At 36.3% G+C, this 26,947-nt stretch overlaps 1 protein-coding gene across 1 annotated transcript; it reads left to right on the top strand.

The window, feature by feature from the left end:
• Positions 1 to 229: 229 nt before the first annotated feature.
• Smp_047720 (hypothetical protein) lies at positions 230 to 21,992 on the top strand (the record flags this gene model as incomplete). Its single annotated transcript, XM_018791269.1, has 9 exons — positions 230 to 377; positions 908 to 1,113; positions 3,197 to 3,725; positions 4,453 to 4,664; positions 9,327 to 9,930; positions 12,813 to 13,367; positions 13,404 to 13,948; positions 19,116 to 19,301; positions 21,555 to 21,992. 9 exons carry the CDS (start codon positions 230 to 232, stop codon positions 21,990 to 21,992), a joined length of 3,423 nt encoding a protein of 1,140 aa, XP_018645546.1.
• Between the last annotated feature and the right edge of the window lie 4,955 nt (positions 21,993 to 26,947).

The raw sequence follows: 26,947 nt of genomic DNA, 5'->3' as shown, positions 1-26,947 counted from the left end.
TACTGAATGTCTATAAATATTGATGCTAATGGTTTTTGGACTAAATAACCATCATCAAAAACAACAGCCTAATCGCTATCATTATATCATTGTATCCCTATGTTCGTAAAATGTTTCTATATGATTTATATTCGTTTGTCTGTATACGTAGTACAATTTCATCTAGACGAATAGACGCCATGTGTCTAAAAGATACCTGAGGAAATAGTTAAATACTTAGGTAAGTAAAATGTTTCATTTTTCCGAGTACCTAACTTGTAATGCTACCGTACTCTGCAAAAAATCAACTGTTCCATCATTTCATGTCCCAGTTACATGGGCCGATTGTGAACGTAAAAGAACATCTCTACAATATTCTGCTGAAACAAGTGATCAAGGTGATTAACTTGATATTACTAGTTTAATTAAGACCATTCAAATAAACGTTTTGTCTTGTAACTTGTAACTTAGTCATGCAAGCTGTAGTTCACTGTTTTAATCGCTCGGTTCTCGATTGCTATGTTACTGTGTTTCACATACCGAGGTCCAAACAGCCAAGTAATATCGTTATCTTCCGGAAAGTTCTGGTGGTTTACTGTTTTTTTCATTTGTCGCTAAGTAGTGATTCTATAATAACTTAACCACTTCTGTTTATCCAATAAGACCACACTGTGTAGATAACCTAAATTAGTCATTACTAACTGTTGTGAAAACAAAATGTATTAGAGTTCACTCTTCAAAACCCACACAGGTTAGACTTTCTTATGGTATTGCTTAATACATTCATATATCAAAGTTAATTAAAATAACTTTTACAAAGCTAAAATCCTGCGGAGTCATTTCAGTATCATAATTTCATAGTCCATAACTTTAAATTTTTCCATTATGATAACTCACACCTAAACTGATGCTTTTTTAAACTTTTTAGGGCCGTTGTCGTCCATGGAATCATCTGAGAAGCAAACTCCCAGGTCTAGCAATGCATTTAAAAACAAGCCTGGGCGAGGTCGAACCGCCTCACACGTCAAGAAGTCTGATAATAGGACAAGTCGTTCAAAGGCTAGTAGACGTACATCTGTAGACTCAAGAAAAAAAAGTAATCCTAAATGTAGTAGAGGAAAAGCTTATGCTAAGGTGATTACTATGTTTAAATATTCAGTGATGTATACACTACAATCGCCTAGTAACCACAATCAACTAAGCCAGTATGTTTTTGTGTTTGCTGGAACATTTAATGAAACTCAGTGAGTAAACATTTTCTCACCTCAGAATGAAATTACGTTTGTATACTTAGAAGTCACGTTTTACATAGTCGCCAAAATCGTTTGTGTTCCATCTGCTCGGGTGGCTGTTACCTAGAGAGAATTTAGCGATTGTGATAGGCATTCGATTTAGCAGTACCCCCCTCCAACTAGAGAGAAATGGATGTCACTTGGTGTATGGTAGCGTAGAACTCCCTACTTACAAGTCAACCGGTAGGCTGCAGGCCTACCCCCCCCACTTCATTTGAAGCAGTCAGATATCACCAACTTTTACAAAAACTATGTGACTCAGTCGAGCACCTTTACCTGGTAAATGAATTACATCATTATTGTTACTAACCGGTTCCAAATAATCACTTCCTCCAATATGTAATGCTTCCATCTTATTTTTATTTGTGAATAATTTCGATTGTTTAAGTGCAATAAATTTTTGCAAGATTTCACTGAAATATTGTCGCTTGTGAATCAGATATTACTACACTATGACTTCAATTAGTCATTCAGTTTCATGACCCATGAATATTGGTGAACGTCACTAATTGAATCATTTCATTATTTTTTATTATCGAAATCAATGTACTCCTAATCCTTTCTGCATGTAAAGTTATGTTCTGGCATTACTTAACCCTGAATTTTACGATTTATTAATTCTTAAAGATTATATATCCTTGTTCATAACTCCAGACTGTTTTCAGGACTTATAAGAAACGACTATGTGATTCTTAACCATGGAAACTCAATTATCTATTCAGCTTATGATTTCACGGTCTATCCGATAGAACAAAAAATAAATACATATGGATCTATTCACCGAAAGCTGATTAACAGACATCAACTGTGTCATAACATGTATATGTTATGATAAAAGATGTACGGGTAAAATCGGATCTTGACTGTGGCAGAAGCGGAAATAAATAGGCGTCGTAGATGTTTTTGTTTTCAGACTTGAAACTATCAGCTTAGTTTTTCACATACGTATTCGCTTGTTTCCGCCTAAAAATTGTGTAAAATTTGGTTGTTGTCAGATTATATGCTGAAAATCCTGTTCTTTATCTACTCATGTTGTGATGAGGAAAGCGATTATTGTTTACTAATCTTTCAATCAGTGTAAAAATTCTTGGTTAATTTAACATCCAACGAAATAATATATATTAAATCACGTATTTTCTTTAAAAATGCTCTCAGTTATCACAACTTTGCTATACTTAATCACACTACTCGGCTTCAATAACACATTTTGTTGTCTGATTATAATCAGTCTTATGGAAGCCGTGTTAATCGTCAACTGATGGTGATCAGTTCAAGCTAGTGCAGAAGTGAAGCGTGCTTACTGAAACATTGTACAGGTCAAAGTTGCAGCGATAAAATCAAGAGTATTTCAGACTAATCTGACCACTGTATCTCCTGGCGGTACAGGATTCTGCCCTTATTCTTTGCCTTATTTCCCTTAAAGTCAAGTTATCTGAATGTCAAATATCTCCCCATACCATTGGAATGCATTGAATTTTCCATTTTAGTTTACTTACTATACTTCAGATAACTTCAGTGACCTTGGTAGTTATGCAAAAATGCAATAATTCATGTGGTCACAATTTTTTATTTTGAACTCATTGGGCATGTCTCGGGAAAATAAGGAAACCTAGTATACAGATCGATTGTTTATCAAACCCATAATGCTTAAGTGTATATCATTTCGGTTTAGTGGTTAAGGCGTTCGACTTTCCACCCCTAAGTCTCGGATCCGAGCCCCGTTGCACCTTCGGTTTTGGTGGTAGGATAGTATCACTAACATCAAAGTACCCGGTGAATGAGTTAATTTTCATTACCACATTATTCTGGATACTACTGCTACTATTCATGTTAAACTACAAAATTTTTGAATTGTCGTATTATTGCAAGTAATTTTCTAAAACTGAATGATAGCAAATTAGACTCGCATTTTACTTTTTTTGTAGCTTATTCAAACCAAATCTCAACGTAGAATCCTGAATGGTCGTATTGCTAGCCGTTCTGCTTTGTACAGGTTAAAATGCAGAACTTCACAGGCTGTGTATGTTACTAAACGACCATATAGGCGTCGTATTCCAAATGTCAATTCTCAGGCAAATACTTCAAAAGATATTTTACCACAAACTAACTCTGAGTTTGGTATCATTCCTACTAATGAAAACCCAGTTGAGCAGGTTCAATCGCTCAGTTGTTCCAACAGACCAACAGGTCTTAAACGAAAATACACTCGACGCAATCCATCTTCAAGATTTTCTTATACTAGAAAACCTAATGCTAGAAGTGCACAGTCCAACTACGCTAACTCAATTGTTGATTTTAATAACCTGGTTAGAAAGCAGGAGGCATTTATACGGGCTTTTGCTATCCCAACACACCTATATAGATATCTTTCCCATCGTCATCGTGATCGTCCGTTATATCTGGACCGTACTCTCAGCTACTTGATGCCAAATCCATCCCGTAAACAGTCATCTGGTAAGTTAAAATCCCCACTGTATTAGTTTCTTAGGTCTACATAAAATTGTGTCTGAAATTTAATTCTAATTTATTTTAATAACCGTAATTAGCAAAGCCACTTGCCAGCTTAAACGCTGAATAGCTAATTATAAAATAAAGGAATCAAATCCAGCTGAATACAAAAACTCAAATCTTTTAGTACATTTAATATATGACTAGCAGTGGGATTTAGGAGGCACATTCTCTCCCATTTGAGACTTGTCACCTCGATGTGTCTCCATCCCGATGTGAATGTTCATATTGAAACTTAAATCCAGTATCTTTCTCTTCAAACGCCGACGCGTAATCTACTGAGTTGATGTAACCACTAACTTGTTTAAATTTATCAAGAAGGGTTTGTAATTTCCTGTTGTTAATATTCAGAAATAGAATTAATCAATCCTTGTTGCCTTATCTGTTTTCCCAACGAATTGTTTCAGTATAGCCTGTAATCACGAGTTTTAGCATATTTGATGTGTAGTTAGTGGTGAACAAGTTATTGAGTGATACTACCCTACTGTCTAAACCGAAGTAAATGGAATTTAAACTAGATACTTGCTTGGTATGAATCTCTAGTCCTTCAACCACAAAACCACCGCTCCCATAAAAGTTCTAACTTCCCTTACATTTGTTTTTGGCAAAAAAATATAACAATCATAACATGCATTAAGTATTTTGATCAACTTGTAGTTTATTATTGATCCAGGTTCACGTCGAAGCATAAACAGAATTGTAGAACGTTTAATTGAAAGACGAAAAGATTGCAGACAGAATGATGAATTGAAGGATTCCAGTAAGTACTTAGAATCCACTTCGTCTTCCTCTTCAACTACTCCTGGTGAATTGCCTCAAGAATTAGAACTCATTTTTGAAGGCTTTTACGATAGTGAAAAAGAAATGGATTGGGTCACCGTGGACGTAAGTTCATTGTTTTGTGTTGAACAGTATCTCACATACTTATTGTTGTACAATACCATTATACAGCGTCGATTTTTAGTTTTTTTTAACCATTCATTTGATTTTATAAAACTTTTACGTGGTACACATGTTTATGTAACAAATTTTTCATTGCTTAGATTAACTGGATAATAAGTCTTTTGATAACCTTCAAGTCAATCAGTTAGTCACAGGCAACACAGAATCTTCCACATATGTACATCGGTCCAAATTACCTCATCTCATCAGCATAACAATATGAAACTATAATGACAACTGCCCAGAGTAATTGAAGTAGTAACAACAATATCAGTATTAGTAGCAAAACACGTTAAGCATAGTCAGTACACTTCGAAAATGAATGAGTTCACAGAATAAAACTATGAAATAATTTCAAGAATTCGAGATCTACTAGTGGGTAAATAGTAATGAATGCATCTGCACCATTTACAGTTGCTTCTAAACAATATTAACCAATTCATCCATAAATATTCTATAAAGAGAGTTAGTTGATAGCAATGACAACTAGTAATCTTTGTTTCCATTCTTCATACTAATTGTGGATTAAAATAAAATTTATCAGTTTTATGCATACACGTGAGTTTAGGATTGAAGAAAGTTTCTAAAATAGAAAGAGAATTATGTGAAACTAAATAGTCATAGTTTTTTAAGTCACTAGTGTTCATCATTGATCACATTTAACAGTTTTCTTCCACTGTTCGGGAGTATGAACTTGTGTTTCATAATTTTGGTAGTCCTGAATTAAAAAAATAATTATTGTTGATTCATGCTTTTACTTATTCGCCTCTGAGCTTGATTACTTGAGGAGTACGCTATTTTACTTTACGGTTGTGGAACGTGGCATTTAAAAGTAGAATTCATTCGTGAGTTACTAGTATTTAATTACAAGTATCTTCGGACCATTACTCACATTGGTGAGGAAATATCGAGTGAGTAATTCTAATGTCAATCTTAGATCAGTTAACATAGGTAGCAAATTAGTTAATAAAGCTTTGAATTGATTTTTATATTACTGAACTAATCAACCTCTATCGACACTTAATCTATAATATTTATATACTATCCATTGGTCAACAGGATAAATTAACCAACATGCCTAGATTTATTCAATTCATTCAAAATATTAAAAAACATGAATAGGGTGAAATTTAAAGCCGTTAGATAGTTTGGCATTTCGAAAAAAGCTCAACAATTGTGATTATAATGAGAATTATAAGTCGTTGCACATAATCTCTACGTAATAAAGTCGAACAATGAACGGGCATATGCTCTTAGAATGTATACAGTAAAATGAAACCACGTATACTCAAGCTCAATTATCCAAACTGAACTAAAATTTATCTATTTATTGTTAGTATCGAGGTTTTATATAATTGGTGAATAACTAATACTAGTAATTGACATACTACACATGATCTTATCTCAGAGAGCTGAGAAGCCCCCAAAATGCCTTGGGACGGCCGAGAGTGGGGAGGGCCCACTCTCCTCGGAATGCTTTCATATGGTCACGCGTATATAGCCTCTGCCAAGGAAGTTCTACTCACTGCCTTCTCGTGGCGGGGGTGTTGTTCACGAAAGTTAGGGGACGAAAAGCGAATGTCAGGCGCTTTAACCGGGTTGGTGGACACGGAAAGTTCACCTAGGGGAGTTGGAAAACCCTGATTCCAAAACAATGGTGCACATGGGCTCCAGTATCCTGATGGAACGAATGGCGTATGAACCTGTTGTTGGTGACCGGCTACCATGGGACTGCATCTCCTTATGATGCTCCACTGCCTTGTGGATCAGACCTTTAAGTCAAAGGCTCCGGGTGTGGCCCCTTAAGAAAACCACCTGCTTCAGTTTGGGCACCTGAGCGGTACACAGCCCTCACACAAATCGAATGAGATTACTGCGGCGCATATGTATATGGTACCCCCTTGTACCAATATTTATGTGTATAAATAAATAAATAATAGTAATTGACATTAATAAGTCATTCAGAAATATTTATCACAAAACAACTGTTTTATCACTTCCTAGTTCAAGCTTAGTTTATTACAAGTGGTTTAGATAGAAATTTGTTTTAATTATATATAGTGAAATGATGAGGCATGCTCATATAAATTCGTTATTGACCTTGTTCGTATTGTCTTTTTATTGGTTAAATCGTAACAGTAATGCAATTGGGGTAGTTTGTTTTAAAGTGATGAAATCATATCACATTCACACTATTTTATCATCGCGTCCAGTTCTGGTTTTTTTTATGTAATGACTCAAGTTGCGTAAGCCTGTTACCCATGTCGGTATAGGGTAATAATGTGTGTAAGTGATTAAGAATAGTCAAATAGCAACATCCTAACCTTTTAAAATCTAAGCTACTATATCACATTGTTTGACGTTGAAAAAAACTAGTTGTAATGTGCTTCCGGATATTAACACTAACTCTGTGACTTAAAACCAAGTATATACGTGTCAATCAAGCGTACTTGTTGTGACCGGCAGATTCAATTTAACTAGGTTAATAAAGTCCAATGAGAAGTCAACTATGTAATTCTTCCAAGACTGCGCCTGTAACCCTTCTGAGGTTACTGTCGATCCCAAGCCCGGACAGAGGTGGGGGGGTTGGGCATAGAGTCAGCAAACCCATCCCGTAGAAAACAACCTTGCTAAAAAACGCTAGCCGGAAAAAGTCATCCAAACCATTTAAACTCTGTCCTGGAAGTTAAAGTATCTTCATTTAGAAGAATTATGACATCTAATGGTGAAAGCCGAACTTCATCGGAAGTAACGAGGCCGATACCCCTTTTAACAACCAGATCAGCAATTAACATAGGTACATGAAATGTCCGGACATTGTAGGAGACCGGAGGACCGGCCCAATAACTGAGGAAATGAGGAGATATAACATAGCATACACAAAGCTACGTAGGTCTCACCGGATCACACTACAGAGAACCAGATCGATCATATTTGCACCACTAAAAGATTCAGGAGGTCAATAGAAGACGTGAAAACCAGGAGAGAAGTTAACATAGCTTCAGATCACCACCTGGTGGTTGCCAAGATGAAGCTAAAGCTAAAGAAACATTGGAAAACTCAACGAACTCAAGATATTTCTCAACAACAAATTCCAAGCCTTACAAGATCTCAAAGAAGAAACTACTATGCATGACAGTTGAAAAGCTATCAAAGAAGCACTAACTTCAATGAACCAGGAGGTACTGGGACGCAAGAGGCACTATCATGAAGAAAGGACCTCCACCGATACTTTGGGCAAGATTTAAAAGTGGAAAACGAGACAGCAATTAAAAACAGCCTAACAAGAATAGGTAAATTCAAGGCACAGACCGAATACACAGAAACAAACATGAGAGTGAGGAAGAGCATTAGAGTCGACAAGCAAAAATAAATGGATGACCAAGCAGTGGCAGCGGAAAACGCTACAAGCGAGGGAAATATGAGACAACTATCTGATACAACAAAAAAACTGGCAAGGGAATACAGTAAACCAAAACGGCCAGCCTCTGAAGCAGTAAACCTCAACAAGCAGAAGAGAAAAAGCAAGGTCCTGAAATACAGCCCAGAAATTATTAATCCAATCACGCTTGATGGAGAAGCTCTGGAAGAGGTGGAAATTTTTACGTCCCTGGGCAGCATCATCTATAAACAAGGAATATATGAAGCATATGTAAAGGTACGGATTGGAAAAGCAAGTGCAGCATTCCTACAAGTAAAGCATATATGGAACTCAAAACAGTTGTCAGCCAACATCAAAGCCAGAATTTTCAGTACGAACGTCAAGACTGTTTTATAGTACGGAACTGAAACGTGGAGAACTATAACCATCATCAAAAAGTGCAGGTATTTATAAACAATCGTCTACTCAAGATACTTCAGATCCGTTGGCCGGATACTACCAGTAACAACTTACTGTGACAGAAAACAAACCAGGCTTCAGCTGAGGAGGAAAAGACGCTAAAAGTTGATAAGTCACACTTCACTGAAATAATCAAACGGCGTCACGACACGAAGCAATCTCTAACTTGGAATTCTTAAGGGAACAGGAAAAGAGGAAGACTGAGGAACACATTGTGTCGAGAATCGGAGGCAGACGTCAAAAGAATGCGTAGCACTTGAAAACAACTGAGAAGGGAAGCATAAGACAGATTTGGTTGGAGCATCCTGGTCGATGGCCTATGCTCTCGCGAGGGTTAACGGACTGCATTCTGGCAAATAGACTATGTCAGCCGGTTCTTGGTACCAAATTTATACTCAGAGAGGTATATTGTTTGGCTTGTTAATTCATCATTATCCACCGTATATTTTACCCAGATATATATTGTTATCAATCATTGTTGGATAGGATTGATAACAGGCTAAAGCTCATATCCGTGCTTTTATGTGGTTGTTGAAGTATTACAAGTTTTTTATGATATTGAAAGTAAAAGGCAAGTATGCTAAATGTTGGCATAACTCAATCCTCATACAAACTAAACATTACATTTTGATGTGAGAGTCTAATTAGTATTAGTATTATTATTAAATTATTCTAGTTAGATAGTAGCATAGTTTGCAATGCTGCCTTATTAAAAATATTGGAATACATTACACAAACAATTTCCCACATTTTTTGGAATTAAGGCTTCTGTTAATGTTCATTTACGCTTTGGATGGGCATGGCGCCGTAAAATATGCCCAGACGATACAATTTTGAATATAACGCCAAATCCAATTCGAATAAACTGTTACAGTCATTCAACTGGTTACACTTCCCTAGTTAACTCACCGCCCACTTCAAATAATGATAATAGTACTACTGCTACTACAAATACTACTCGTACCGCTTGTCGTTTCTCTTTAACCGATCTAATTAATCAAGTTAAATGGAATACATCTAGTGGTCGTTTAACATCGGCTCAGTTGGAATTACATGTTTCCGCCACTGAACGACGTTGGTTAAAACGTCCCGATTTAAGTCATGGAGCAGTTGGTTTGAATGGAATTACTCCAAACATTTCAAACAACTTAACAAATCATATTAATCATGTAAACCATAACAATAATGGTAATAATAACCCATCCCAAAATTCTTCGAAAAGTGCTCATACTGATGGAAAAAACATTAATAGCCATACGACATTTATCAGTGGTAATCCATTGCGTAAAGGTGGTTTAAGTTCAAATTCCTATCCGGTTCAATATTCTACAGCTCCATTGCCTTTGATCGTATCTTCGATTGGTTTCGGTAAGTTATCAAAACTAATTTTATTGTATCAAATCATCTCGTTATATTTTAGTTTTCGTTTAAAATAATACAAAGTTTCCTGCTACTTTTTTTTACCCTGATGTTTTACTTATCCTTTTTTTAATGCTTAATATTTCTCAATATAATCGATACCATATTATTTCAATTCGTTTACTATTCATCTTGTTAACATCTCATTGTGCTAACATGATATAACAACTTCGGTCAACACATATGTGCTAAGCTATACGTTGGTTATGACTGAAGAACAAACAAATCAACTAAATTCATTATATTAAGGAAAGAATCGTATTTCTCACTACTGTGTTGCTGTTGCACTAATACAAAGCTTTTTTGTCCCATGCTATCTTATCACTAACAGAAATCGAAATAAGTTTTGAAGAGAATACAATATTGTGAAACTAATAAACTAGTGTGTTCATACGCTAAGCTACTATTTCGTAAATCCAATTCCAATACATTAAAAAAGAAAACTTCTGTCCTCTTCTTAACTGTCTCCGCTAATTAGAGTGAGAAGTCTAGTTCTGTGTACAATTGGGGTAATCCAAATAGGTTATTGAGTGTTGTTAGTCTTATACCTAACATTTGTATTTCACTCAGTAAATTGGTAACGTCTTTAGTGCATTCTCAAGTGGTTTTGTCCGTCGAAGAAAAGTAATTATGAACTATAAAAACAGCGGGTTGGACATTAAGTTCCAACTTAAGAAAATAATGAATGAACACATCTACGTTGATGCCACTGGTTTTAAATAGTGTAGCTTCAATTATACAATCGTAGTTCGATTATTTCGCGAACCCTAATTATAAAGCCAATGATTCCTGGGACAGTTTGGTGCGATGGTTGGTAGCTTCACAAACTGACGGCTTGATATCTTGCTCCGGGGTTACATATAGTAGGTGTTATGTCCTTCAACCACGTACAAGACTCAATTGTATCTACTTACATGACCTCGCATATTTGGTATTACAACTTTGCATCATACTATTTGCATATTTGAGTAGTTTTCAATTCTCGTGTACTTCACAAGAGTGAAGTTTTAAAATATCAAAAAGTTTGGAAACGAAATGTATATTCTCCTGTAGCATTTTGGTTGACAATCTCATATTCCCTATGTGATCAAGTTCCTCAGTGAAACGTAAAAAAGTCACAGCAGTTTAATAATTGAGTGCGGTTCTTGCGATTACAATTTAGAAACAAGTGAGCTCTTCAGGTAGCTTTTACACTCTGGACTAATTTAGACTGACTTATAAGCTATGTTAATCAGTGGTCATCCTTCTCAGTTCGTTTGCAGTTGATATTTAACTCGTGATTGTTGGTTCTTAAGAGATGAGAAAGTGCTATTGCATACTTGTTCTTGATATGAATATTAAAATAGAGCCTGATAAAAACCCCAATAATTAATCTAATGGTAATTGTTCTTTTGCAGACGTACATTCTCACTACCAAAAAGCCTTATTGACGAGTTCCAGCTAACACCGAAACCCCTAGGTCCAGTGCTGATTGTCGCGATTCCCTACAACCCCTCAACACTGAACAATGTTCATCACGATTTCGAGTTATCCCCACAGACTAGTAACTCCATGGCCACTTGATCCGTAAAATTCAGTTAGTAATCAGGACTGAATTAAATGAGACTTCTTTACTATTATGTTATTAATCATTGTATAAATCTTTCTTACAAGAGGTCATTCGCAGCTCGGATATCAGCTGGTTGCCCCCAAATGACCTGGTACGGCTGAGGAAGGAGAGAGTCAGCTCTCCCTCTCGAAATGCTCTCACATAGACATGCGTATACAGCCACTACCAGGAAAGTCCTACTCACCGCCTTCTCGCAGCGAAAGTGTTGTTTACAAAACTGAGATGAAAAGCAAATGTCCCGTGCTTTAATCAGTGGACAAGGAGGGTCTACCTAGGAAAGTTAGAAAACCCTGTTTCCGCACCAATGATGCACATGGGTTCAAAGATCCTGATGGAACAAAGGGCGTATGGACCTATTCTTGGTCACCGGCTACCATGGGGATGGCATCTGGCAACGTTGCTCCACTGCCTTGTGGATTAGACCCTTAGGTCAAAGGCTCCGGGTGTGGCACCCTAAGAAAACCACCTGCTTCCGTTTGGACACTCAAGGATTAACCCGGCCCTCACACAAATCGAATGATTCATGTGGCGCATATCTGTTTGATACCTCCTTGTACCAATGTTATGTGTTTAAATAAATAAATATCAGCTGGTGGTAACATTTGTCTGCAGCACGGGTTGGAGTCCTGCGGGTAACAGTCTTTGAGATTACAAATAGGGCTTGTCATGAACAACCTGAAATTCACAGGTTCAGGGCTTCCTGTCGATTATATTTTATCATCTGATGCTTGGATTCTTTTTCAACTCATTTACTAGATACGGGATTGTACACTTGGCTTAGAGCTACACTAACTGTGAAGGCTAGTGATGCTACCCATTTACCCAGATCGAATTAGGTGGGACCAGTGTTCAGACATGTAACTTATTGGTTAAGAGTCTAACACGACAACCTAGCTACCTCTCCACACACTTAGATATTATGCAGATATTCAAGGACTGGTCAGTCACTTAAATTTTCTTAAATATATGTAAACATAGAGATTCTTTTGGGTGTAACGGTGCTAAATCTGGCTTGAAACATGTTCTGACTGTTTAACCTGCAGAGTTCAACACTATGTTGCTTACAATTTCGTGATTTATATTCGTTTCCTCTGCTTCGTTGTTTGCATAATGAAGCAATATCAATGTGATTTCAATTAATATCTTTATATCCATCTTCTACTATAGTAGATTTTAATTCTTAGTTTGTTTTCATTTCTGTATTTCGGAAAAAATGGTTTAGATAGTTCCAATACCGGTCGTCAACTGCTTCTGACTCCCGGTTTATATGAATTACGCCTTGGTGTAGACACATCCGACGGCAATGTTAGTAACAGTGGTAGTAATGGTAGAGTGATGAATAAAGTTGTACCATTAAAATGTTTGGATGACAATACAAGTGAAAAGTCATATGTTTCAGCTAACAACGACAAAGTAAATGACGCGTGCTCTGGTCAAGTTGAATGGAGGCGTATTCGCTTTCCTAATTCTTCAACGGCACTGGATGAGTATTCTCGATGGCCTGGTCTTCGGTTTTCTGTCATATGGCATAATAAATTGGAAAATAATCAGATCACTTCACCCTGTAGATCGATGGAAACTCGAAGACAAGATAATACCCATATGCATGCGGAGGGTCGATCCTCACTTACACGTTCCATGACAAATTCTCATAATCGAGACGTTATCAAGTTGCAAAATCAGTCTGTCACACCACATAAACAAATAGTTTTAAAGGAGTCTTGCGATTCTTCTGTATACAAAGATTCAACCGGTTTAGATAAATGTCTCTCTAATCGTGTACAACAAAGTCTCTCTGCCTATTCTGGACCAGATGTTGATAAGCCCACGTCTACGAAGACGCCACCCTTAATCCATCCAATCACATACGGTTTTGTATTCGGGGGTAATTTACAACAGTGGTCCCAGTCCACTGATCTTGTTTGTCCATGGTGCCACCTAGATTGTGCTCGTGCGGGTGATAAAGGTCCTGAAGCCTTGGTTCTTCATCTTCGGACTTGTCATCCAAGATTTCGTCTCAAGGTTATGTGGGATTCATCACATACACAGCTAAGCCTACAAGTTTCATTAAATGAAGCATATGACGGTTCAAATGATTGTGGTATACGTAGATGGTGTCCGAGCGGTCGGAATATTTTCATTTTACGACATCATGTCATTCCATCATCATCTGGTCAGTTAGTCGGTAGTTGTGCTGCCCTAGGTACGAATAGTAATCCCAAACAGTCGGGTAATCAAGGTCGTCATTCTAATTCTCCAACTATAATTGATGCCACCGTTCGAATTCGTTGTCCTGTTCGACGATTGCCGTACACACATTTGATATTTTGGCGTGGTGCTGAATTATCAACTGATCAGGTCAGTAATGAATCTTTCAGCGTGATTTTATTATGAATCTATAGATGCTTTTGAAATTATCTTGATAGTGCATGAAAAATAGACCATTATTATTGATTTCTCTGAAAAAAATATGTATTAATCCAGCTGTGATACTAAAACTAAACATTAGTCGAAGAAATAACTTGTTACTAATTAGGCTATCAAATGAGTAGTAATGTATTCCTATACTCAGGAAAATTTAAATAACAAATTTGTGTAAATATATCTTAGTGACATATAGCTACTTCAGAAGTCCATCACAATCAATTAGTCATGTGCAACATTGAATCTATTACTTGTGTGCATCGGTTCAAGTTGTAATACCACATAAGCACAGAGAGATAAAATTATCAAGTTGTACTTCAGAGCAGTAGAATTGGTAACAGTACCGGTAGTCGTAGAAAATATTAGGTGCAGAAAAATAAAGAATAGGAAGTTTTCGGGATGCAGGTTATGAGGGAAAATAGAGTGAATTCACCTGCACCATTGCAAACAGTTTTTAGTTATATCACCCGAAGTCTATAACCGTTAATTACGATAATTAGACCCATTCCCACTACGTTGTTTACACTTATTAACATGCCTCAGTCCAGCTATCAGTGACTTCACAAAATGGTACCACGTCTTAGTTTGGACTCCCCTAGCTTTGTCCCAGCCAACTCTTACATCAGCAAACATTACGCATTAAGATAGACGTTAATTGGACATACGCAATGCATGTCCCAACTACCTCAGTCAATAACTTACCATATCAACTGATTCTCCATTTTTCCTGGTACTATATGCCTAACTTCAACATTTCTGACTCAGTGGTCCCAAAATACGCTAGTGATGCTTTGCAAACATCTAAGATCGGACACCAGTAATCCATAAATATCCTCTATTCTTATTGGCCGTGTCTCATAACTATAAACTAGAACTACTGCGTAGTAACCTCATCCTATGATTGGCAGACGGTTATCTCTCTCATATCAAAAGTGACGTTACAGGTATCATTAACAAGTTTTGATTTGATAATTTCGAACTAGACCACCATCCGTAAAGATCTCCGTAGCTCTCACTCGTTTTAGATTACTTATAGTCTTTTTCACCTCAGATTGTTTGAAGAAAGTAGGTATCTGGAAGCCAGTTGAACTGTTACTCAAAAGGTTCAACCAACCAGTCCAGTCTCCAAGATTGAAAGTGAATAGTAGTCCTATCTTTTTTCTAGATAATCTCACTAACTGCTGAATTCTTAATGTTTGTTTCTGACGTTTCGTGACTTAGTGTAAGCCACTTCCTCAGAATATAGTTGACTAACCTTTTCTATTTGTTTCTGAAAAATATTCTTAACTTTTTCATCATTAAGAGGAACTCTAACAGATCTGTCTAGCCGTGCCTCCCTACGTCCTGTAAGACGCACTAAAGTATAATCATCGGAGTCTATACATATATTTCAGAATGAGCAGTAGTCTCCTATCAAGCCTCACCACCAATCCCTGATGGCATTGTGGTCTATTCAAGTTCATTTTTGAATCGATTCTGGGGGTCGCCGTATCAAAATATTTCTTTCCTTATTCTAAGGGTTGGTGCTTGCTAGAAATAAGCGGCCATCTGAGCGTAATTGCAACAGACGGCTGCCATTATCTCTCCACCGGGCCTCTCCGTAAGATTCACCTAAGTACCTTTCGGTTTGGTTTACTCTACCTACTTAGGTATTAAAAGCACCAGACACTATTATGTCCGAGAGTTTAACTTTTCCAAAAGAGGTTTGAAAGCTTCATACAAAACTCATCTCCCACTTTATCCCAGTCGCAATCAGTGGAAGCGTAGACAGAGACAACGAATAGGCAATAGCGTCTGTCTCGATCTCTCCGAGTTCTTACAGTTCCATTTAGTCTGGCAGTGCACAAGAAACTTTCCACTGGAATGCGTGATGATAAAGATATACGAAAACGGTTAGTCTTGGGGATAGGAGAATCAATATTAATTGATGGACGGATTTGATCGTGAACAAGATGATCTCGGGTTCTACTAGAAGTATGGGAGCGGTTGTGACTTTTTGACTGCTCACACCGTGGAAGGATATTTCTTCTTGAGGGACCTGAAGAAGAAGCTGGGTTAGTGGTGGTCTTAATGGCCTGAGGGTATGATCACACAGCCCAAGAAAAAATGAGATCAGTCGCTCATGGCCTCGTTTTGGGAGGTTTTTGATGTATTAGCTCCGTACTTCAAAAGCCCTTACTATCTGAGACGGAAATCTATGGAGTAAGGTGACGTGTGACATATTAGGGTCGGTCTTTCCAAGCCCCTTTTTTCCTTTGTAGGAAGACATCATCACTGTAGATGCCAGTTGTTCGAAGAAAACACCTTGCTGCCATCACACCCTTCTACAGTCAGAAATACAATTTCACATTAGGTTAGTGCTTTAATTCTCATCGTTCCTCAACCAACTTCCCTGTCATGATTGAACCTCGGGAAAGAATTGTTCCAGATAATGTAGTTCGGTTCGGTCCTCACGAGGGGCAAACCCAGCCACCACATCAAGATAGAAGTTACAGTCGGGAATCATAGATATTAAATATATTTTATAACTTTCTCTGGGTAAATTTTATTGTTCGTCACTTTACTGTTAAATGACTCGGGAGTTTAAACTATGAATGTGCACTCATGTATTCAGCTTCATGTCGTTCGGTTTATGCGTACTCCTGAGTTTCAGTTCTCTCGTGTTCCGAATCCAGCGTACAGGGTTTCTTGGCTCATGGAAAGATGTTGAACTTCACTTCATCTTCTGAAATATATCAGTCTTATTGAAATAGTAACAAACAGTGATCGTAAGCCGCTAAATAAGAGTTAAAACCGCAGCTGTGGTGGTATTGTCTTGTTTTTATTGGGTAATGTTCAATTCATTTCGTTTTCACCGCATCGTCACTTTGTTTTTAAGTGTGATTTAACATCATTAATAATAATACATTTTTGATATTAGTGTATTAGTCAATAGCTCATAAGCGACGTAAAGTCTGATACTTGGATTAGTCCAAGTCTTCACTTGACTCATTACAAAGAGATGAATTTATCAAGGTAAGCACCATAGTCGTAGTGATAACAATAAATATTAGGTTTAGACAACATTATTCAAAGAGAAAGAATGAGTTCTCGATATAAAGTACAAAGGGATTTAAAATTCAAGATCTAGGTTAAACAAAATAAATACATCGGTATCACTGTGACCGACTCTGATCCATGTCATACAACTTTTTCAACTATTGGTTGAGACCCAACCATGTAATTTCACCTCCCCCATATAGATCAGACCGACACTTAATGACCTCATGGATTGATGTCATTTCTTACACTAGCCACCCTTAGATTTTATACAACTTACTCCTGCGCTAGCCGAAATCACACGTTAAAATGGGCGTTGGCTGGACATACATGCCACAGTCACCTTAGTCACTGACGATTTACAACCTCACCAACCGATTTATCATCTTTGAGACAATGTATACGATTGTAACTCCCTTACTAGATGACTTATTTGATCCTTGTAAACTTTATCGACCAAAATTATTCAATTATCTACTTACGCCTGTTACCGTTCGTGGAGGAGCACAAGCCACCCACCATCGTTCTCCATCCAACTCTGTCCTGGGCAATCCTTTCCATTTGCTATTCATCCTTTCTATGTCTGCTCCCGACACCCGCTGTGTGTTCTTCGGCTTTCCTCTTTTCCGTTTCCCTTCAGCATTCCAATGCAGTTTGGTGATTTCTGTAGTGTATGTCTTATCCACCTCCAGCGTCTTTTATTAATTTCCTCTTTATCTGGAAGCTGGTTTGTTCTCACAGCAGGCTGTTGCTGATGGTATCTAACCAATGGATATTGAGTATATTGTGTAGACAAGTGTTTATAAATACTTGTAATTTTTGATGATGGTTGTGGTAGTTCCCCAATCTCAAGCTCCGTACAGTAGGACTGTCTTGACGTTCGTATTGAAGATTCTGACTTTAATATTATTCAATTAACTAACTTAATTTGCTTATTTTCTGTAATTTACTGAAGTATCATCTGTTTATATTCTTATTCCACTGCATGTCGCTCATATATAAAATGTACAGGTTTTTGTGTACACACTCTATATGTACGTAAAAGCTATTTAGCTGCCCTAGCCTGAAGTATCCAGACAGTGGCGTTCGAATTTCCAGTTTACTAGTTTGAATCATTTGAATCCTTTAACTATTTTAAGGTATTGCTTTCCACACTCCTTAGCCTGTTATCAATTTATTTATTTATCTAAACACATAAACATTGGTACAAGGAGGCATCAAACAGATATGCGCCACATGAATCATTCGATTTGTGTGAGGGCCGGGTTAATCCTTGAGTGTCCAAACGGAAGCAGGTGGTTTTCTTAGGGTGCCACACCCGGAGCCTTTGACCTAAGGGTCTAATCCACAAGGCAGTGGAGCAACGTTGCCAGATGCCATCCCCATGGTAGCCGGTGACCAAGAATAGGTCCATACGCCCTTTGTTCCATCAGGATCTTTGAACCCATGTGCATCATTGGTGCGGAAACAGGGTTTTCTAACTTTCCTAGGTAGACCCTCCTTGTCCACTGATTAAAGCACGGGACATTTGCTTTTCATCTCAGTTTTGTAAACAACACTTTCGCTGCGAGAAGGCGGTGAGTAGGACTTTCCTGGTAGTGGCTGTATACGCATGTCTATGTGAGAGCATTTCGAGAGGGAGAGCTGACTCTCTCCTTCCTCAGTCGTACCAGGTCATTTGGAGGCAACCTGTTATTCTACATGAAGAGTTCTTGTCTTCATGTGATTAAGTGTTTGTATTTCTTACTAATACCCTCATAACTTGGAAAAGTTAGTGACTTTATATCTGAACTCAGTAGTAGGTTAATGAATCATTATAATCAATAACATCGGGAAACAATTGATCCTTACCTAAAGCATTCTTGTGTCAACACACATTGCGTCAATATATTTCCTATGTATAGTGTTTTAGTCAAACCAGTTTCCGTAAAGTTTATTATTCTGTTATTTTCCAAAACAATATCTGTGCTATTTCTCGTTCTCTAGTGTTCCTAATTTAATGTTTTTTCTTTGTTTTTCGCTCACTTCTTCCCCCCCCCCACACACATGTGTGTGTATCTAGTTACTTGATCCTACATTATCAGTACGACCTATGGTCACTGGACATAATCGTATTTATTATCATACGCGTACATCCCAGCCTGTTCGTGCTTGTGAATTTGATGTGGACTCTGAAGCGGAAGATGCTCCAGTCTGGCTTCGTCAACATTATCAACGTAAAGTGGAGGAGTTCACCGATGTGAATCCGGTCAGTGTTTTTTTCACTTCCTCTCTGTGTGTGTCTATGTCTTCAAAGCGTTTTCTGCCTAAAACTATTGTAATAAATCTATATAGACAGAAAGTGGGGAAACACACTACTATTATTAAGCCATTTCGGACTGTTTATATTTTTTTGTATAGCTTGGTATGAATTTATGACTACCTTTTCACACCAATTGCTCTATTGTCTCACTGTCTGTATAGAATTTGAGATAACTGTACTATAAGTACAAAGCACTAACAAGTTTTGACGCCAAAAATATTGTTATTTCGGTACTGCGTGTGTTGTTGTTGTGATGAAAACGAATGTAATGTGTAGTTGGTACATTTGTGGTGTGAGCTATTTTTATCCACATAAGTGGTTTACAACGATAGACAGGAATAGAATGTATTTCAGTAGAAGATCGAGAAAGAAAGAACGAAATCGGAAAGCAATCGGCATGAAAATGCAGGAACAATGAAATCTGAGACGATTGACTGATGTTTGCAAAAGAAACAGGCAAGTTTGAGACAATCGATTGGTATTTTGCAGATGAAGTATTTACTACATGATTCTCAGATTTTACTAAGACGTTCCGTAATTTTGAGTTCCAATACATTCGATTGTCCCTACTGGTGTTTGTGTTCACTACACATTTTAATTGTGGTTAGATGCGTCGTTAAATTTCAGAACTGGATAACGACAGCACTAATTTCATCTAAAAGTGAGCTCAGTCATTCCTCAACTGTTAAATCAATTCGCTCTGACGCATTTGGTTGTCTTCATTTGTCCTGTTATATCAGTTGACTATCTTGTTCGCTTAATCTGTCACCGTATTTTTGATCCACGCTTCACATTCGGATACGCGAATTCAAAGTAGCAATTAAGCGAAGTTATGCTATCACTAATATCAGTGCATGTTTTTATTTATTCATTTATTTGAACATATAAATATTGGTACAAAGAGGCACCGAATGCATATGCTCCACACAAGTCACTTTATTTTGTGTGTGAGCTATGATACTGCCAGGGTGCTCTAACCGAAGCAGGTGGGTTTCTTGGGAGGCCACACCAAAAGCCTTTAACCTAAAGGTCTAATCGACAGGACAGTGGAGCAACGTAAGGAGATGCAGTCCCATGGTAGCCGGTGACCAACAATTGGTGCACTTAGACAATCACATGAATTCAATTAGGCCAACTTCAGAATTGTAGACCAAGAGAATTCTAAAAAGGCCAGTTTATTTGTAAAAGTATGGTATTCATATCAGTTGACTTATCAATGTATTCATCCTATCAATCTTTTCGAAAAGGATTAATCAACCACACATAGTTAGTGATCAGCTGATCTGAACAGTCAACTTGATTACAATGATAAATGAAGGCAACGAATTTTACGAACACACCCAAATCGCAAACAAGAATATTAAAAAAAAACTGCTGTAAACGTTATGAAATAACTGAGAAGCTCACTTTTCTATGAAGTAGGTAGCAATGATATTGTGTCTGGAATGACAGTCAGAAAAACTCTGTAATTTAAACCATCTCATTCACATAACTCAACAATAAAATTGTTCCCTTGAACTGTAAATAGTTACCATCGTTTCGACGCTGTTCGTGTATTGTTTGCTAAGGGTAGTGATATTTAATATTTTATTTTATTTTATTTAAACACATGAATATTGGTACAAGGAAGCACCAGATAAATATGCGCCTCACAAATCTCATTTGATTTGTGTGAGGGCTGTGGTATTGCCCAGGTGCCCAGACTGAAGCAGGTGGTTTTCTTAAGGGGCCACACCCGGAGCCTTTGACTTAAAGGTCTGATCCACAAGGCAGTGGAGCATCATAAGGAGATGCAGTCCCATGGTAGCCAGTGACCAAAAACAGGTTCATACGCCATTCGTTCCATCAGGATACTGGAGCCCATGTGCACCATTGTTTTGGAATCAGGGTTTTCCAACTCCCCTAGGTGAACTTTCCGTGTCCACCAACCCGGTTAAAGCGCCTGACATTCGCTTTTCGTCCTCTCAATAGTGATATAAATTGTTCGATGAATTATTATTTGTTTAAATACGAGTTCTAAATCGTTTATGCAAAAATTATTGCTGGATATTCAAGCAATAATTTGATGAACCCTTTCAAAATATTTAAATTGTAAATTGCTCTGAGAAAAACCAGTGTGAATTTTCTCATCTAAATCTCATTGTTAGTTAAACGTGGAATTCTTTATTCCTCTTTTATATCGTATATTTATTTATCCAGGGTGAAAAGCAAATTATGCAATTGTGGAATGCTTTACTACTATCAATTCGTCCATCTGGTTTAGTAGTTTGTGATGGTCAAGTATTAACATTAGTCTGTCAATTCATACATCAGCATAGTCGATGGATTCATAGACGACGTCTACGTACTAATCTATTGTTACATTTAGTGAATCTTGTTGATTATGGTTTATTATCATCTAGTCATTTACGTCAATTAATGTTAATTTATGATAAACATGTACAAGAATTAAATCCAATCAACAATACATCAGTGAATAATAATCACATTACCAATACACAACCATTATCATCTCCATCGAATGCTTCAACAACATCTCTTTTACCTGACTCTAAATTAGTTAATTGTCATATTAATAAGTCACAACCAATTATTCCACGACTTCTTCAGATGTTCTCTTCAACATCTAATTCATAGTGCAAAAAAATTCAATGCTGCATACACTCTTGTTTCCCAATGTGGATACTCCTCCCCTCTATGTGTGTGTGTGTGTGTGTGAATCAATGCATTTTTATTTACAGATGTTTCCGTATAGGCCATATAAATTAGTTTTTCGGATTTTTAGTTTCCTTTTTTTACAATGAAATCACATAATAAGTATGTCTATGTGTACGTTTCTTCTCTCCTTAGAAGGATGCTCAATTTTTTTTCTCTACTTTTCATCTTTCCTGTGTGTTTTGTGCAGTTATTCAATCATGTAAAACCTCAACACCATTTTGATTGTTTTGTATTTTTACAAAAAAAAGAATTTCTATATTTTACAAACTCCCAGGGTTTACATATTTGTCTATAAACTTACATACGTACAACTATGTGTAATTATTAAAGACAATGTGATCGTTATAAATTTTATAAACTATTTGTATTTCTGTAGTGTATACAAATGTTCCTTCCACTCCCCCCTTCATCGTTATTCATTTATTGAATATCAATTTTCCATTGAACAGCTAACTATCCTCAGGGGACGTTCATCTGCTTGGTTCCTAGTAGTGTTTTTTTCGTCTTTTCTGATCTTTCACTATAATATATACATATATGTGTGTGCTTTCTCTTCAATTATAATCGGTTGTTTTGTAGCCTGTTCATGTGTATGTATACATATACGTATGTACCATGCATATTATCTCGTCAATTGTGTAATAACAAAACGTTAAAAGTCTGTGCCTTCTTCACATTGATGATGAATTTCTAAAAAAAATGATGATAAAGAGCAGTCTCATATTATCATCATTATTACTAGTATTATTATTATTCTAATTAGATTATGTTTTCAACAATACAAATGTATACCATATATGTATGTGTGTATAGAGAGGTATTCAACAACTTTCTTGTATATTACAATTGTTTATCTGTTTAATTATGATTGTTTTCTATTCTGGTGTATCATTCAACTGTGTGATGTAATGTATGATGTAAAAAAAAAGATAAGCGTAGTCAAGTTCAAAAGCTCATTTATATTGATAAGAGAACATAATGTAATTAACTATTATTCTTTAGGTAGGATTTTTTATTGTCCATTTATGGTTATTATGACTACTATTCTTTTTAATTTTTTTTTTAGTAAGGTAGGTATCTTAGTTCTTTTTTTGTGCTTTAAAATTGTCAGAAGTGCAAAGTATAGTTTAATGACTGACTGACTGACTTGTTTAGTTGTATTTTTCTCCTATCTAATTCTATGAACAATGTATATTATTATATCATCAAAAAATATTTTTCTATTACTACTATTACGTAATAACCGGTCACTGTCCTCGTTATTGTTGTTGTAGTTGTAGTTGTTATGATTAACTCAGGCTTGTTTGCGTTCCGCACAGATTATGATTGATGATCTTATAACTTTTTTCTACTTCTACTCAACAAATATTAGTTCAATTAAATTTTTTTCCAACCTAAGATGTAGTTATGATTTTTTCCCTATGTATGTGTGTGTGTGTGTAAATTTACGTTTTCTTTAGTATATAGGATAAGTTTATTTTCGTTTCGATTGGATTTTGGTCTCAATCATTTATTCCGGCTTACTTATTTACTTTGACTATTCTAGATGATGACAATGCTTTTGCATTTTTTTTGTGTATGTTTTAGGAATATATATATATTTACTTGTCTCCCTATTCCTACTCCCTTTGGTTATGATTATAGGAGTTTTTTTGTGGCACATTCAATTGTGCGAACATTTATTATTGTATGATTCGTTAATTAATTTTGTCCTATGTACTTAGGATTTATACATATAATACGTATTAGCTTTAATTGTCATTCAAACAACTAATGGGTAGATTTTTCTACCTACCAATATATACATAAATATTTATTTACTGTAATGCCATCTTCATGTTTGTACATGTTTTCTACATCCTATTCTCATTTCTTTCTTTGTTTATATATTCACAGGAAACTGATTTCTAATGTTGTCTTATTTTGCATTCTTCTGGCAGCTACCTGTTCTTTTTTGTGTATATGATACGACCATGTTTGTGTGTACACACACACGCGCGTAAAACACCTTTTTGATATCTATAAGACTAATGTTTCCTTTTTGAGATGTTATCTCTCTATGTTTGCTTATCCAGAAAGTTTTGTGTGTATCTGTGTGTGTGTGTTTGTACTCGTTCCATTTCAACTACCCTTTACGTTTTATATTTTTTTTCAATATAGTAATAGTAACAATTTTTTTTGTAAAAGATGTTTCCATCTACTTTTTTATACTCGAACGTATATGTATATGTTTAGTTATTAGAAAGAGTGCTTGATGCACTGTATAGGCTTTTCCTATTTCAAAATAAAAATTTCTAATTATTTATTTGTATTTGTTCTTGTCAATTGAGTCATAGTTTTATGCTGTGATTGTTTTTGCCTCGTTTTTTCGTGCTGTTGTTGTGTTAGTGATGATGATGATGATTTAACTTCCTTAAAGTAGTAGTAGTAGTCGTCCTATTTTTGCTTACCTTCTAAATATTTTTCTACGAAATACCATGCACTCACTAGTGACCAGCTTTAGAGGGAGTTCTCAGCGTTTTAGTGAGAAACCGTAACCATTGTAGTTCGACCATGACGGATGTGAGGAGGTTACCCACCGAAAACAGTGAAAAATAGTTACGCAGTATTACGGATTTGTTGAAATCAGATCTATACACCATTAAACTGCAAATCACTGTTCTAGAGGTCTCGCTTCCGTGCACGAAACCGACTGTCTTGGGTTTGATCCCTGGTTGCGAGATCGTGGGTGCTCACTGATGAGTCCCATACTAGAACTAAACGGTAGTCCAGTGCCTACAGGTTTTCAGTGACTGTCTAACACAGATCGGTTCAGAATGTCGATGTAATAGCGGAGGTTTTCGAACAACTAACACTTCCATCATAAGTGTTAGTTACATCAAACAAACAAAATCTGCTTGTTGTAGATAAAACAAATGGACAGTCTAGTGTTTTTGTATCATGATAGCTGAATAAATATATTTCAACCAATCGTAGATATTGTGAAATTACTTTAGTCCAAGCTAAACTGAGTAAACTGGATAGCTGAAATGTCAGTGATGGGAAAAATTCGCCCATTATCTTTCAACAGTACTTGAATGAGTAAGTAATAATGGATGAATGAAATAAAATTACCTGAGTTTTTTAATCCTAAGGATTTCTGTAAACTGTCTTGTCTGTTGATCCCGATGCAGAAGACGATTTTCTGAGGACTTTGAACGTAGTCCATTAGATATTAGAGCATCACTTAAATTTTTTAGTGTCTCTCGAATAGCGCTTGTTGTTTAAGGCGAATTCTGTATTTAAATGTGAGTAACTTCCATTGGTTATCAATTCTTAGGTGAGATTGAGTGAAAAAATATCTTTTTTAAAAAAACACATCAACTTGACGATAGACCATTGGATTTGATAATCATTCCTAAATACTGTCGATTATAAATGAATTGCATTACGAGTACATTTGGATTTTATATAAGCTCATTACTCTTGATCTTGTGTATTCTACCGTTTCACTCTTATATGTAAATGCCCTATTTCATAAAACTAGTTATGTTAACGTAGAATATACGACTGGTACTTTTAATTCTTTAAAGTCATGTCCTCGTTTTATAGTCTGATGTGATATTCACAGTTACTTCCCCTTATTCTTTATATTGTGTGATTGTACATTTTAAAAAAGTAAACTCTAAGCTGTATCCCTTCATAAATATAGTTCCTGTTTAACTACTAATATTTTATGCTGTTGTGTTCCAGTTTTTGGGATAAATATGACTAATCCAATGAACGATGAGTCTATTTGGGATTCTGGTGAAGATGAGTCCGTATTAGATCCTGAGGTTCCCATTGGTATGTGTAGTTCCTGCAGCTTAGATTTCAGCAGTGTGTTACTTAGTTTTATTTGCGTTTACCCAAGCCGTTGGTTGTTTTTACATATTTGGTTGCAAGAGCGGACTCTCCCCACTCTCGGTCGTCCCAGGGCATTTGGGGACGTATGATTTTATTCAATATCAGTCCCTGTAGGACTCACTTTTTACCTCCCTTTAGATTCTTCAGTTCCAGTATATTTCATCCTGTTTTTTTCCAACTGTGCTTTCGATGCACAATTTTTCTCATTATCATTAATAGTACGATTATTTTGGTCTCTTAAAATTCATCAAGCCGTACCAATACAGTTTGGCGACTTAGGCCACCATATTTGTGTCAGACTGTGCATTGATTATAAATAACAGTTTTAAAAAGAAAACTAATTTAATTCTCGAAATTGTCAATAAACATGTAGGTGTCCGTGCCATCAGTAAGGAATTTAAATAAATATTAACTTCACTGTCATTTTTCTCTATGTATGGGCGTAGATCTTCAGAGGACAGTTTACGTACTTCGTTTTGTTAGCGATGAAGATTTGTTGATAACCGAAACTGCTCTTCTGTTAAACTCCGGAACGTGATTATTTAAGAAGGTTATTTAATATAGCATCAGTGAGATCACACATGGTTTAGTTGGATGTGTATCTTTTCTAGATTCTGTTTCGATGTCCATTTTATTTTATTTAAACACATACATATTGGTACAAAGGGCACCAGATACATATGCGCCACACAAATATGTCCAAAGTTCGAGTGCACATATTCATACATTATTGTATTGTCCGATATCTCATTGGATAACAGCTCCCAAAAACCAAACGTTTAAAAACTCAAGAATCTTTAAACTCCACAAAACTAGGACAAATTACTGAAGGTGATAAGTCTTGCTAATTGAACACTGTATTCGGATCCTAAACTAGTCTCGTAACCCCCAAGCTTGAACTACACAGCGTTTTGAATACGAGAGAAAAGGCGCAAAATATACGAGAAGCACTTTGCTCCGAAGGTTTCTTTATGTACAGAAAATATAAA

Source organism: Schistosoma mansoni (assembly GCF_000237925.1).
Source record: "Schistosoma mansoni, WGS project CABG00000000 data, chromosome 3 unplaced supercontig 0124, strain Puerto Rico, whole genome shotgun sequence".
Lineage (NCBI taxonomy): Eukaryota > Metazoa > Platyhelminthes > Trematoda > Strigeidida > Schistosomatidae > Schistosoma > Schistosoma mansoni.
Note: the sequence above shows the minus strand (reverse complement) of the source record. Positions and strands in the feature narration are given on the sequence as shown.